A 13019-nucleotide genomic window follows, 5' to 3' on the forward strand; every position below is an offset into this window, starting at 1 on the left:
CCCATCCAACCTTAAAACCCTGCCTATGGCCCTGCATACACAAAGAATCCAGCTGTGAGCACCATCTGGTCAGGAAGCACAGCCTGAAATGTCATCTACTGTGAGCAATCACAGAGCACAGCCTGCAGCAGCCCCCTGACCTCAGAGCATAGGCAGTGACTTCACCCAACTAGAGACCCTGACAGCAAACCCCACTGCCCACAGATGCTGCCAGCTGACCCATCAAGTACCCCAAGCTGCAGGAGATCTATGAACTGCCTGACAAGGAATTCAGAATAATCCTCTTAAAGAATTTCAGTGAACTATAAGAATACACGGGCAACTAAAATTAAGAAAACAATGCATAAACAAAATGAGAAGTTCAACAAAGAAATAGAAATCATCAAAACAAACAAATAGAAATCTTACAGCTGAAGAATACAATGAGAGAAGAAAGCAAAAAAGAGCATCAACAACAGACTCAACCAAGTAGAAGAAAGAATCAGTAAACTAGAACATAAGTCATGTTAAATTATCCAAACTCAAACAAATAGAAAGTAGAATGGTGATTTCCACAGGCTGGAGACAGAGGGAAATGGGGAGCTGTTTTTCAATGGATATAGAGTTTCAGTTTTACAGGATGAAAAAATTCTGGAGATCTGTTGTACAACAACGTGAAGTACTTAATACTACTGAACTGTACACTTAAAAATGGTTAAGACAGTAAATTTTATGTTTATGTTTTTTACCACAATTAAAAATATTTTTAAATTATTTTTTAAAAACTGACATAGACCACAATTAAAAAACCTACTTCATATGGTTATTATAAGTATTGAGCTAATACAGTCAAAACATTTAAACAATGCCTGGCACATAGTTAAGTGCTCTCTAAGTGTTAGCTATACTTGCAATTTGCTTTTATCCCTACTTGTTGGTGTCAGCAATATCATGATTCCACCTAGCAGATGACATCAAAACGTTTATGCCATTACATGGGCACTGTCATTGACTTGCTGCCTATTCTTCTCCAACAGACAATAACAAATTACTACTTGCCACTCTCCTGACAAGCCTATCTACTTTTCTGAAAATCCTGGAAATAAAACCTTCAATTCTCCACAATGTGGACAGCTAATAAAATTTATGAGATCACATTTTGCCATGTCCACGAAGAATGCACCTCTTAGACATCCCTTTCCGTACCTGAGATATAAGTTCCAGCAGGCATCACAGTCTGACACATACAAGGGCTTAGTAAATATTCACTGAATGAATGAAAGCCTAAAATAGTAGGATTCAGGGATCCTGTCCAGTAAGTATAAATCTAAGTCTCAATTTGATCATATCATCATAAAAATTAGGGCAAAATGGGTAGCAGTCCAAGATTTCTACTCAGTAGCCCAATTGGTCTTACGTGGTGACTCCTCCCCTCCTTAAAGAGGATTATTGGCTTATTTAAATCAGCCAAGACCTAGGCAAAGCAAAATAAACCAGGGAAAATCCACTCTACGTCTTTCCTAGAATGAAGCTATATATAAGAAATGTATTACTTGTGGTCCAATTAGCCATCATATATTCATATTAACACCACTGAAAAAAGACATCTTTCTACTTTCTGGAATCAATGCCATAATCACACTAAGATCTTAAGACACTGAGCCCACAGTGTTGGTCAGGCTGCACACATTTACACAGACCAGATGCAAAGCCTGTAGAGATGGCCCTTGGCGCAGGTAGAGTAAGTGGCACCTGCAGGAGTGACTGGACGCATGTTGGAAGGACTCTCCTTGCTGGATCTACCTCAAGCAAGCACAGGAAAGGACTCTAGAAACAACCAACAACATGACTATACGCCTTCTATATGCCAGGCGCCGTTCAAGACTATAGGCTGTATGGATGACTCAGATGTGCTTCCTCTCCTTGAGAAGCTCAGGGTTTAGCTAGATAAAATCATAAGAGACTGGGTGAATCGGGAAAAGAAATCCTCTCCCCTGAAACAGATACCCATTTTTCTCCTGACCTTGTCTTAGTGCATGTATAAGCCTCAGGGGCCATGGCTTTGGCAGGGTTGATAAGAAGATTCTAAGCCCTCTGGAACAATTCTTTTGGGGGGAAAAGCTGTTTGCTTAACTGGCCCCTCTGCCTCAGAAAAGGTGAGTAGAGTCCAGAGTGGACAAAATGAGAAGTCAGCAGATTGGATTTCACTCCGGGCTCTGGGTTCAAAAAGGATACCTTCAGATTTTCTTCTATATTGGCCAGCCCCATGGTTTCAAAGTATGGTACCCCACTTGCAACATCAGCATCTACACGGAACTTGCTAAAAACGCAAATTTGGGAGCTCTGCCTCAGACCTACTGAATCAGAAAGTCAGGTGGGGCCCGGGGAGCTGTGCTTCAGAAGCCTTTCAGGTGATTCCCATGCACATTAAAGCTTGAGAACCACTGGTCCAGCTCAACTCACTAGCGTCAGGAAGAACACAGAGGCCCGTTTAGGACTGACAACGGATTCAAATGAAGATTGTGCGATGAACTAGTTTTCAGTGTAAATAATAAAATAATAATAATAAATAATAAAACGGAGAAGAAAAGAACACAGAAAAGAAACATGCTCAATTAAATCAAACATTTAAGAAACCTAATTACAGCCAGGTGGTGTGTCTTATAGCTGAGTTTATGTCAGATACTCATGTCTTTGGAGCAATCATTGTTCTCCCTTGCTGTTCTCTTTTAAACTGAAAATACTGTTGAGAAGATTAAAAATCTAGTTGCTTAACATTTGACTCTGACCAGTTTTATCAGATCCTGAAAGCAGAGCAGAAAATCACCTAAATGTAGAGATTAGAAGTCACTGAACATTCATTTCAACTTCATAGTTTTAACAAAGACAACTTTGGCAGTAAACTTGCCTATCCAAGCTTGGTGTGTCTGCCCATTCAAACCACTAACTACTCCTCTGCGTCCTAAAAGCTCTAAATAAGGGTTAAGGCATCTCTTCTGTGTTTTGTGATCTTTCAAAAGCCCCAAACTTTTACAATATGAAAACTGGATCTCTCAAAAACACCACTTAGCAAACAGCCTTGCTGCATTCTCATGTGGAGGAAAAGCCAACAGCCTAAGAGGGCACAGGCCACATTCCCATGCTTGTCTTTGTTGGACTAAGCTGGGACCGTGAGCAGGTAAATATCCTCACCCCAGTGCCTTCTCTGAAGCGGTGCTAAGAAAACTTTTATTTCTGAGAAACTAAAATCAAGACTTTGCTTTACTTCAACTGTCTAGATATTACCAAAAATACCAACAAAAATATCAACAGAATCTGCTTTTAGTTTGGGGAATGTTATTCTTAAAAGAGAAAATTAGAAATGGGTATGGATGTGCCTTTAGGAAATCTCAACTTCTCAGAAAAAGGGGGAAATGTACAAAACCTATTTTCATTACAAAAAGGATTTGCTAATCTCCCTTGGCACATTTAAGATAACATAAAATGCCAAGATTTAATTCATACTCAATTTTTCTGGAATAAAATAATTGAAAAAATTAGCTCCATGTATATCATTGAAACCAGTAACTAAAACAAGAGGAAGGAAGAACAATTGAAGAAATCTCTAATGACAGTTATGGTTACCATTTCATTCTCAAGGACAACCTTTTTCTTTTGTTGCTGTTGTTTAAAATATTGATGCCATTTTTTATTCATAAATATATTTAAATGCTATGAGTCTTACATTTCACAGTTGATACCCAGGGTCAAAACTTTCCTGATATCCAAGATATGGGGTTAAGTAACCTTTAAAATGTCTAAAAGTAGATATAAAAATAGAATCTTAATTTACGAATTTGCTAATTTTTCTTCCTTGCTACCAACATAATCTATGGATCAATTTTTAGCTGATGAATTGCTATCAAACAGCCTTGAGGTCAGGGTAGCAATTCCTTCCCCTGATTTAAAAGATTTACATTCAGTGTGTTGGGTGAGTGATCATCTTTCCAACAGATATGCCTCAACTTTTCTTATTAGTGTTTCTCAGATTCTGAATTAAAACTCTGCATCAAGCTTACCTGTCATCATACCCAAAATTTCAATAAAAACTTTAAAATGCGTAGGAAGGAGTCGTCATTAGTTACTATGTAAATAAGCAAAAAATAAAACTCTAGCTAAATATATATTCTTCTTGGGTTCAAAGCTCAAGTCAACTATCAATTACATAATTTGTCACACTGTCATTTATATTAGACATATAAAAATGATCTCTACTGATTAGTAAAGAGCCATGTATAACAGTCATCTACAATCCAGGGGATCGTATAAGAGAAAGAAACTTTTTTACCAACCTGGGCTGAGAAACCACAGAAGAAACCAAACCAGAAATGCACAAGTGTGAATGCAAAATTCTTATAGAAGAAATAGCATAAGAATTTGCACATTCGGAAATAGGACCACCTTCCATGAACAAGGAGAAGCCTCTGGAGGTATCTAAACTGTGCAAATGCGTAGTCGCTGGCTAGGACTGCCTGCAGTCCTTCCTGGCCGCTGATGCCGACGCCAATGTGAGCACCTACAAAGGAGAAGAGGGACAGTTTCACTCCCCAAACAAAGACACAACCTCTTTGGGGAACCTATCCCTCCTCTTTTTTTAATTTATTTTTTTATTTTTTGGCCATGCCACTCGGCTTGCGGGATCTTAATTCCCCGATCAGGGATCAAACCCGGGCCCCCAGCAGTGGAAGCGCCAAGTCTTAACCACTGGACCGCCAGGGAATTCCCCTATCACTCTTCTTGTATGTTATTATTTATTCACAGAAACCCATAGCATTTATAATTTTTCCCGTACATTATCTCATGAAACACTCATGTTAGGTATTTATCCTAGTTTTACAAATGAGAAAATTGGCTCAGCAAGTTCAGTAACTTGAACAAAGTTTTACAATTTGTAAGTGGCAAAGCTGGGACTAAACCTTAGTGTTGGGACTGTGTATGTAATGTTCATTCCTCTACACCACAGCTACTTATTTCTCCAAACAGTGACCAATACATAAATGATTTAATTAAAGACAAGGTGTTTTCTTTTTTTTTTTTAATGAATGCTAATAATGGTGGATGAATTGAGCCCTAAAAGTATTCATTTCAGAAACACTGGGAAAATTAAATTGCAATGCAATCTCCATTACATATTGCCAAGTGCTGAACCTGGGAGCTCCAGGTCTGCAGCACGCCCCATTAAGCAAATGTCCCCTTACTTTTGATCATGCTGACATCATTGGCTCCATCGCCTATGGCCAAAGTTACAGCATTTCTGTGCTTCTTCACCAGCTCTACTACTTGAGCTTTCTGGAGAGGGGTGACTCGGCAGCAAACCACAGTCTTGCACATGCAGGCAAGTTCTAGAAGATCGTTCTTGACATCATTTTCTAGAGCATGGGCCTAGGTTATTTTTTTTTAAAATCCACAATAGAACGAGAAATAATAAATGAGAGATGTCATTTGGGAAGCAGATTTCTTGTTTCTCAGCTGATTTCTAAACAGTTTAATTCACTTCAACAAGTCATTGTTGACTCAGGGCCACACAAACAACAAAAGAAAAGAGTATTGAACTCCTACTTAGTGCCAAGGAATTTTACCATAAAAGTAAAAGACGCAGTGCCCTGTGTGTCTTCCTTGATGCATTATCGTGCTGCATTGGAGAGATACAGTTGAATGCCGGAAAAGGTCCGGAATCCACTAAAATAAGGAAAAGCAAAGGACAGAACCAATCCGTCACCTCACCAAGTTTAGAATGAACTACAAAATGATGATTTGTTTGTTCTACATGATGACATTTTTGTTTCCTTTGCACTGTTGTTTTGTATATTTAGTGTTTTTTGTTGTGGTTGTTAATGTGAGAGCAAATGAGAAGCAGATGATCTGGAGATTAGCCCTTGAAGAACATAGTGTCTGAAATCAAGAGAGGCCTGTGCAAAGGGTGGCATGCAACCTGTTTCTCAGACAGGGTTCCCCAACCATTTACACCCTTGCACTTCTCCAAATACATCAGAGCCTTTAGACATACCAAAGAAGGACTGAAAAAGAGAACATAATCCTTTGCAATTAACTACAATTTTTTTCTAGAAAACATCTCTACATTATTTAATAAACACATTAAGAGAAAACAGGAATCCACCTAAATTTTGACTCATCACTATCTTTGAATGAATCTTTAGCAAGATGTTCACAGCCCATTCACACTCTGGCCCTTATATTCCTTTTGAGTCTGTCTTCTACCACCACCTTCAGGTTTACTTTTTACTCCTGTCAGGCCAAGTTGCTTGCTTCCATAATTTGGCAGGTTCTTTCTTGCCTTTGTGCCTTTGCACTTGCTGTCTCCTCTACCTGAAAACATCACTTCCTCCAGGAAGTCTTCCCTGATTTTCCCATGAGGAACTCAATGTGCTGCTTTGCCTCTATGCTCTCAAAGCACTGTGTCCATTCCTCCTTATAGTATTTGTCATACCACTGTGAGATTAGCTCTCACCATATGACAATCCCTAAAACAAGGACTGTGTTCTCTTCACATCCTTATCCTCAGGCTCTAGCACGGTGACCTGGGCATGCTTAATGAATGTTAATGGGATGAATGGAAGGATGGGTGAATGAGTATAAAAACATGACTCTAATGTAGAAAATTCTCATGTCAAAGCCTACAATTCTTAGGGGAAATTGTGAGTTAGCTTTCTCAAATATAATTACCCTCTCTGAAAAAGAAAGCGTATAACTGGCTGTCTTGCTCAGAATGGTTGCCATCTCTCTCTTTTCTTTTTTCTTTATTATCAACAAGTGAAAAACCTAGACACAGACTGTGAGAAAGAAAGACCCAATTACATTCTGCAAAGCATCAAGATTTGAGCAAATTGGAATCATGATTTTTTAAAAAAACTTCTGACCATACTAGCAGAAACACAGTCAATTCTCCTTAAATTAAAAATGACATTTCATGGTTTCATAAGCTTCAGGCTTTGAAGCTGAGGGGGTTCTTGAAGAGTGTCTATCTTAGCTCTTTCTTTCAACAGATTTAGAGACAGAGAGAGAATCATGTGTGTTATCACCTTAGTACTCTAACCGCCCACACACTGGCCTCTTTGAGCCTGAGGGAAAGTCAAAGCACAAGTCATTAGGGACCCTTTCCCTATTGTGGTTGGTCCCTGGGCAATTCAGCTCGAAGACCACCAGCTCTAAGTCCCAGCTGACAGGCTTAGAATTTTCAGTTGCTGCTCATTTGTGCAAAGGAGAAGTTCGTGTCATCTGGACAAACTTTCAACTAAGCTTGGCCTGCAACTGAGCTCTGTAACTTTCCATGGTGTAGAAGGCAACACATCATTACGTCTGGAATCCAGCTGGATAACGCTCTAAGCACTAAGAGCTAACAGACAGCTGATCACAAGGGGGGAAATACAATATACTCATTTCCAACTTCTTTTGTCCTCTAAGAAACTGTCTACAAGAAGATACGTTTATTTTCCAAACTCCAAAAAGTGAAAAATGATCATCAAAGCCGGAGAAAGATGTGAGATTAGCTCTTTGTGCATATAAATGATAATTTCACTGGAGTACAATCAGAGCTTTTGTTTTCTAAATTAGAAACTCAGAAGAGCTTTTGATATTTGTTCAAGATTTGGAACCTGAACTACATTAAAAGTACAATGCAAGTTTATTCTATTACGACAAGAACCAGATTTCCTAATCAAAGCAAATTGTTTGGCATCGCTCTAAAATACTGCTATTTAGAAAAACCACTAGAGGTATCTTAATGGCAATAATTTGGTGTGGTAATTATATGAAGGTCAGGTTGTGCTCTGCAAATCACAAACATTAGCAAGAGCAATAATTGCAATACATCCATCCAGTTGCATTATTTTAATTAAACAACAGGGAGCTGTGACACCCTCCCTCAGAAAAGCACTTAAACAGTACTGCTAAATGGTCTGTAGTCATTTAGACAAGATTGATATCCTCTGAATTCAGTATTTCTTCAGATCCTCCCCGTCACTGTGGTGGTTCAAGCAATAATGTATGAAATATATATTAGAAGTTTCCCTTTCCTTTGCAAACAGGAAATCAGTGCATATGCCCTATTTCTAGTAGTGTCATTTGTTTTGAATACACAAAAGAAGATTTCATTATGACAGCACAAAAGAAATGATTATTGGGGTGGAGAAAAAGAAACAAAAAAGCCTTAAACGAACTCACCAAACTGTGGCCATTTATGATTAAGGCATAATCCCCTGTTACGGTTTCTTCTACAACTGAGTCCAACTCCAGCGGCTGCTTTTTTTCAAAAACTACATGGCCATTGGAAAAACTTCTGTTTTGTCCAAACAAATTTTCCTTTGCTTTCCTTAAAGGAGAGGGGAGGAAGGCAAATCATAACAAAGTATACAGAGCATACCTATTAACTCTAAGGAGAGACTGGCCTAGAGGTAAATTCATTTCATCACTATTCAGACAGACTGCTGCATGAGATACAGTTTCAGTAAGCTAGCTGGATAATTCTTTGTGATGAGGATACCATAGCAAATTTGCAAATTCCAGGAAGTAGGAGGGTAAACATAAGGAAAACAGAATCATCTCGAACGTTTTAAATTACCTAAAAGCTAAATCATCATCCTGAGCTGGCTTGAACTAGGGGCTCTTGATAAATTTGATACGTAAGGTTACCTGAGCTTCATGGACTTAAGAACCACTGATCTGGCACCTGATGTTGTTAAACAATGCAAAGGGAAAGGCTAAAGACAACTGATGAAATCTTCTAGGAATTCCAGGGAATTCTGTATATAAAATAAATTAATCAACTTGTAGAACAATGTAATATGATCCAACTTAAAACGGCAGTCTTCTGAGAAGCACATCTTTTAGAAATTTGACAATAAAAACAAATAATGGCATTTACTGAATTGGCATAGTCATTATAACATAATGGAATATTTTAAGTGAAAATTGTACTCATCAGCTGAAACAATAGAATAAATCTTCTGGGAAAGAAACTACAGACACCAAAGTGTAGAGGGTAGTTCCAAATGGAAACTCTCTCCAGTGTCCTAGATCTAATCAGCACTAGAACAACCCTGCCCACAACTCAACCATCTCTGCTGTTTAAGAGGAAGATTGTACGGTGACTTAACACCGTTAGAAGTGGCATTTTATTCTTCTCTTCAAAATGCAAAGACAATGCCTTTAAAGGAAGGAAAATTTCCTCTCCGAACCCCCTGGATGACAGGCTCTGAAGTAACATAGGGCAAGCTGACATGATTGCTAGAACTTTCGATCACAACCAGGGAACTACACAGTCGGCGCTCCGGAAGTTGAGTGCCAAAGCCAGCCACCAACACTTTAGGCCACAACTAGCATATACAAAACAAGTGCCCAGGACAGAATGGGGAGTGAGAGACAGGCCAGAAAATGGATGTTTTGTCTTACAGCAAAATGAAATGGTTCCCCAAAGACCCATCTTATGTAGAAAGCATTTATTTAAATGTTTTTTTGCTGTGGCTCCTCTGAAAGAAGAGAATGTTCACATTACAAAAACAATCATTTTAGCCCTCAGCTTTCTAATTATTTGAAAATGTAACACTAATTGTTTACAAGTTAAGTTTTTTTTTTAAAAAAACACATCTTCTGGCTCAACATCTCCTTCTGCTGTCCAGGACCAAAATCACATCCTGCATTTAGGAACCCAGAGAACCCAAAGGTTACATGCCCTTGGCTCCAGGGATGATGATATTATACGTTTTAGCAATCAGTTTGCAGAATCAAAGAAAAAGATTTATAAAGTCAGAGTGCTATGTGTGAAGTTTAGGGAGTTAAGGAGGGGAGCGGGAGGGAGAACAGACATGAAAAATCATTGTTTTAAGTGGGAGATGCAGGGCTTTTGCATCAGATAATCATGTCAGGGAATCCTCCTCACAGTCATGAAAATTTACAGTCCATATAATGAAGAAAGCAAGAGAGACAAGTTCCTCCAAAATGAACATTTCTCTGACAGTGTTGCAGAGCTCATAAATTAGGTCCTCAGAAAGCACCAAAGGGCAAACATCTCCTGAAGTTTCCTTTTCAGTAAAGTTCTCACTTGCTGTATAAATGACTCAAACTCTGTTTTCCCCCAGAGAATGAAAACATTCCAAAGAAGGGTGAAGTTCATCAAAGTATTGGCTGAAATTCTATTTACTTAGGATTTTTTTCCCCTAAACTGTCTTCCTAACATCTCACATGAACCCTTTTCCGGGCAGAAAAGGGACAGTGTTTCCGGCTCTGCTTAAATTCCCACCGCACTCCCTCCACACAGGCCAGCCCTTTGCCCATGCTCTATAGCTGTCATTTCTTTTTCTTCCTGGAACTTAGCTCTTCAAACACCAGCTGGTCCTCGCCAAACAATTTATTAGGAGGGAAAAAGCGACACATAACTCCCTTCGTGGAATATGAACTATACATTTTTGCAGGCATGATACACAATGCTTTACTACAGAATACAAGTAACAAGTGCTAAAACAGAAGAGTGCCTGATTTTTCCAAGCTCTGTAATGAAGGGCAGTCTGTTACAATGTTGGCATGCAGAAAGGCATTATCGGTTGAGGCGACTTTGGCATTCACAGCCCCATGCCACCACAAACACAGCAAAGCACAGTTAGGCCCACGTTGGCTTACATGCAATCTATAAAGAAAAGAGGTGGTAGGAGAAAGAGTCATTTTGTCAGTCTTCTTAAGGCGCTCTATATTCAAACCTTAAAATGACCTGTTAGAAAATAGTATGAAACCATGACATCATGTTTAGACGAATACAATTTTGACTTTGATATGAGCATTGGGCTTGAAACCTGGAGATCTGGCTTCAGGCCCAAGGTCTGCCTCTGATATCTCATATGCCCACAGTTGAGTTATCTGACCTCTAGCCAGTTGATTAGTCAGTTACAGACCCAGGCGAGAACCCAGGTCTTCAAATTCCTAGTGCTCTGTCTACTGTACCAAAAGGTTTACACATAGTTAGCTACAGGCTGCCTCTAGGTTGGGAAAAAGGCATAGTGCTAGAGCACCAGTTAGGGGAAAAGAGTACCCTGCCAACAGTAGAGAAAGGGAGAAAGTACATGAAATTTTGATGTCAAGCCCGAGTTTCATCCCTTATTAACTGTGTGACCTATAAGATACTCAACCCCTGAAGCGGTATCTTTATTAGAATCTAGGGGAATGATACCAGCGAATCACACTGGTTGATACCATTAGGAAAACTCAGGCAGCTGTACCAGGCTGTACTGGAAGGTCTCCAATATTACTGAGTACTCTAAAATTTTACAATTTATGATAGAGACTAAACTTACTAAAACATTTTGCCAGGGTGACTAGAAATTGGGAATTAGGAACAAGGTGCATTTTGTTTGGCCTGCATAATGTTTAAAAAGAATCCGTATGAATTTACGGACAACGTGTTGTTCGCCTTCACCAAAGCCCCAAACACTCCATAATGCCTTGTGCGGCCCAGATCACACAACTAATATTACCTGCCTGGCCCTGGAGCCACTTGCATTTATGAACCCTGCTCATTCAAACAATAACTTTCCATCAAGTAGGTGTGCAAAAAATGCAATATGTATTTTGTTGATTAAAGAGGAAATGTCAGTTCCTAGGTATATCACTAGGATACTACTCAGAAGCAGTAGGGTCACTTCCTGGTTTAATTAATTTTCCTAACAATAAAACATGTGATCAATGCAACAAAAATGAAACATGTAATGGGTTTGCTTGTCAGCCCAAGCCAAATGACATCCTCAGTCCGCTTTTCTTTGGGCAGAAGACATATGTATTGAGGAAATGTAATCAATGCAGTAATCTTTGGAGAAAGTATAACAGGGTTTAATTGTAGATTTCTGGGTATGCCCTGAATACTAAAGCAGCTATGGCAGCAAAGTTAACCCAGGACTCAATGTGTCTAAAACATTTTCATGACATTAGATTTGAAATAAGCTGTATGCATGCATGATATGCATGAAAATTACATATCAATGTTTATGAAATAATTGAAACATATTTGACAGGTTTAAATATGAGCATTTAGGTCATTTCCTCCCAATAGTTACTATCACTTAGATCCTATTCTTTCTGATGCTTCTTTTTAATGTTTTTGCATGAACTCCCACTGAACTCAAAGGTGTAACACAAGAAAACTGAGTGGTGTAAATTTACAATTTCAGTATTTCATCCCCAAAACCATGGCTTTAGATATAAGTAACCAAGATTAGGATTATAGAGAGCAGCAGCTCCAGTAATAACTTTTCTTGGATGCTGTTTTTTCCCCCTAACATTAAGCAAATGCATACTATAAATGTATTGATTCTTCGCATACAGAATTTTCTATCATTCATTGCCTCTCTGCCATAGAGTCTCAGAACGGGGTAATCTCCAAATCTGAGTTGAAATAAACATTATTTGCCAGCAAGTTAAACAAGGTGTGGCCTCAAGAGGCCTGAAATAATTAGTCTAGATGGAAAATCTTTATTTTTTTTCCCTCTGAATGTTTTTTTTCTTCTCACTAAAAAAAATGGAGATAATCTTTTGGTTTTTTTTCCTAATTGTAAAAGTATTGTATGGACGCTATTACAACTTCAGATAACACAAAGAGCCATAACGAAGAAAGCAAACATGATCCACAATTGTAGCACCAAGAGAGAACAACTGTATGTATATGATCTCGAGAACTTGATGGGGAGGTAGGTAGATAGATATGGATATAGATGTATAGTGTTTTATACGTATACATACATACATATATACTTTTTTTGAAAAAATGGATCATGTTATGCATGAAATTTCATAAACTCACTTTTCACTTAAATATATCGTGGACATCTTCCAATGTCAAAAAACACATAATCACTTTTAAGACTGCATAGTATCTCACTCCATCTATATATCATAGTAATTAACAAAATCCCTGTGGCTGGGTATTTGAGCAGTTTCTAATATCCTATTATCATAATCGATGCCACAATATGTATGTATGTATACAAACACACACACGTACA

At 38.5% G+C, this 13019-nt stretch overlaps 1 protein-coding gene across 7 annotated transcripts in view; it reads right to left on the minus strand.

Annotated features, from left to right (window-relative positions):
- ATP8B4 (ATPase phospholipid transporting 8B4 (putative)) overlaps window positions 1-13019 on the minus strand; it is a 324241-nt gene that overhangs the window by 40095 nt on the left and 271127 nt on the right. For all 7 annotated transcript variants that reach the window (XM_082387909.1, XM_082387911.1, XM_082387910.1 and 4 more), the window contains 3 exons: window positions 8200-8347; window positions 5217-5400; window positions 4311-4534 (listed from right to left, as the gene is read on the minus strand). In XM_082387909.1, the coding sequence (XP_082244035.1) occupies window positions 4311-4534; window positions 5217-5400; window positions 8200-8347 (556 nt within the window). The remainder of the gene's footprint in view (window positions 1-4310; window positions 4535-5216; window positions 5401-8199; window positions 8348-13019) is intronic.

This window comes from Balaenoptera borealis (genome assembly GCF_965194805.1).
Source record: "Balaenoptera borealis genome assembly, chromosome: 3".
NCBI classification, from domain to species: domain Eukaryota; kingdom Metazoa; phylum Chordata; class Mammalia; order Artiodactyla; family Balaenopteridae; genus Balaenoptera; species Balaenoptera borealis.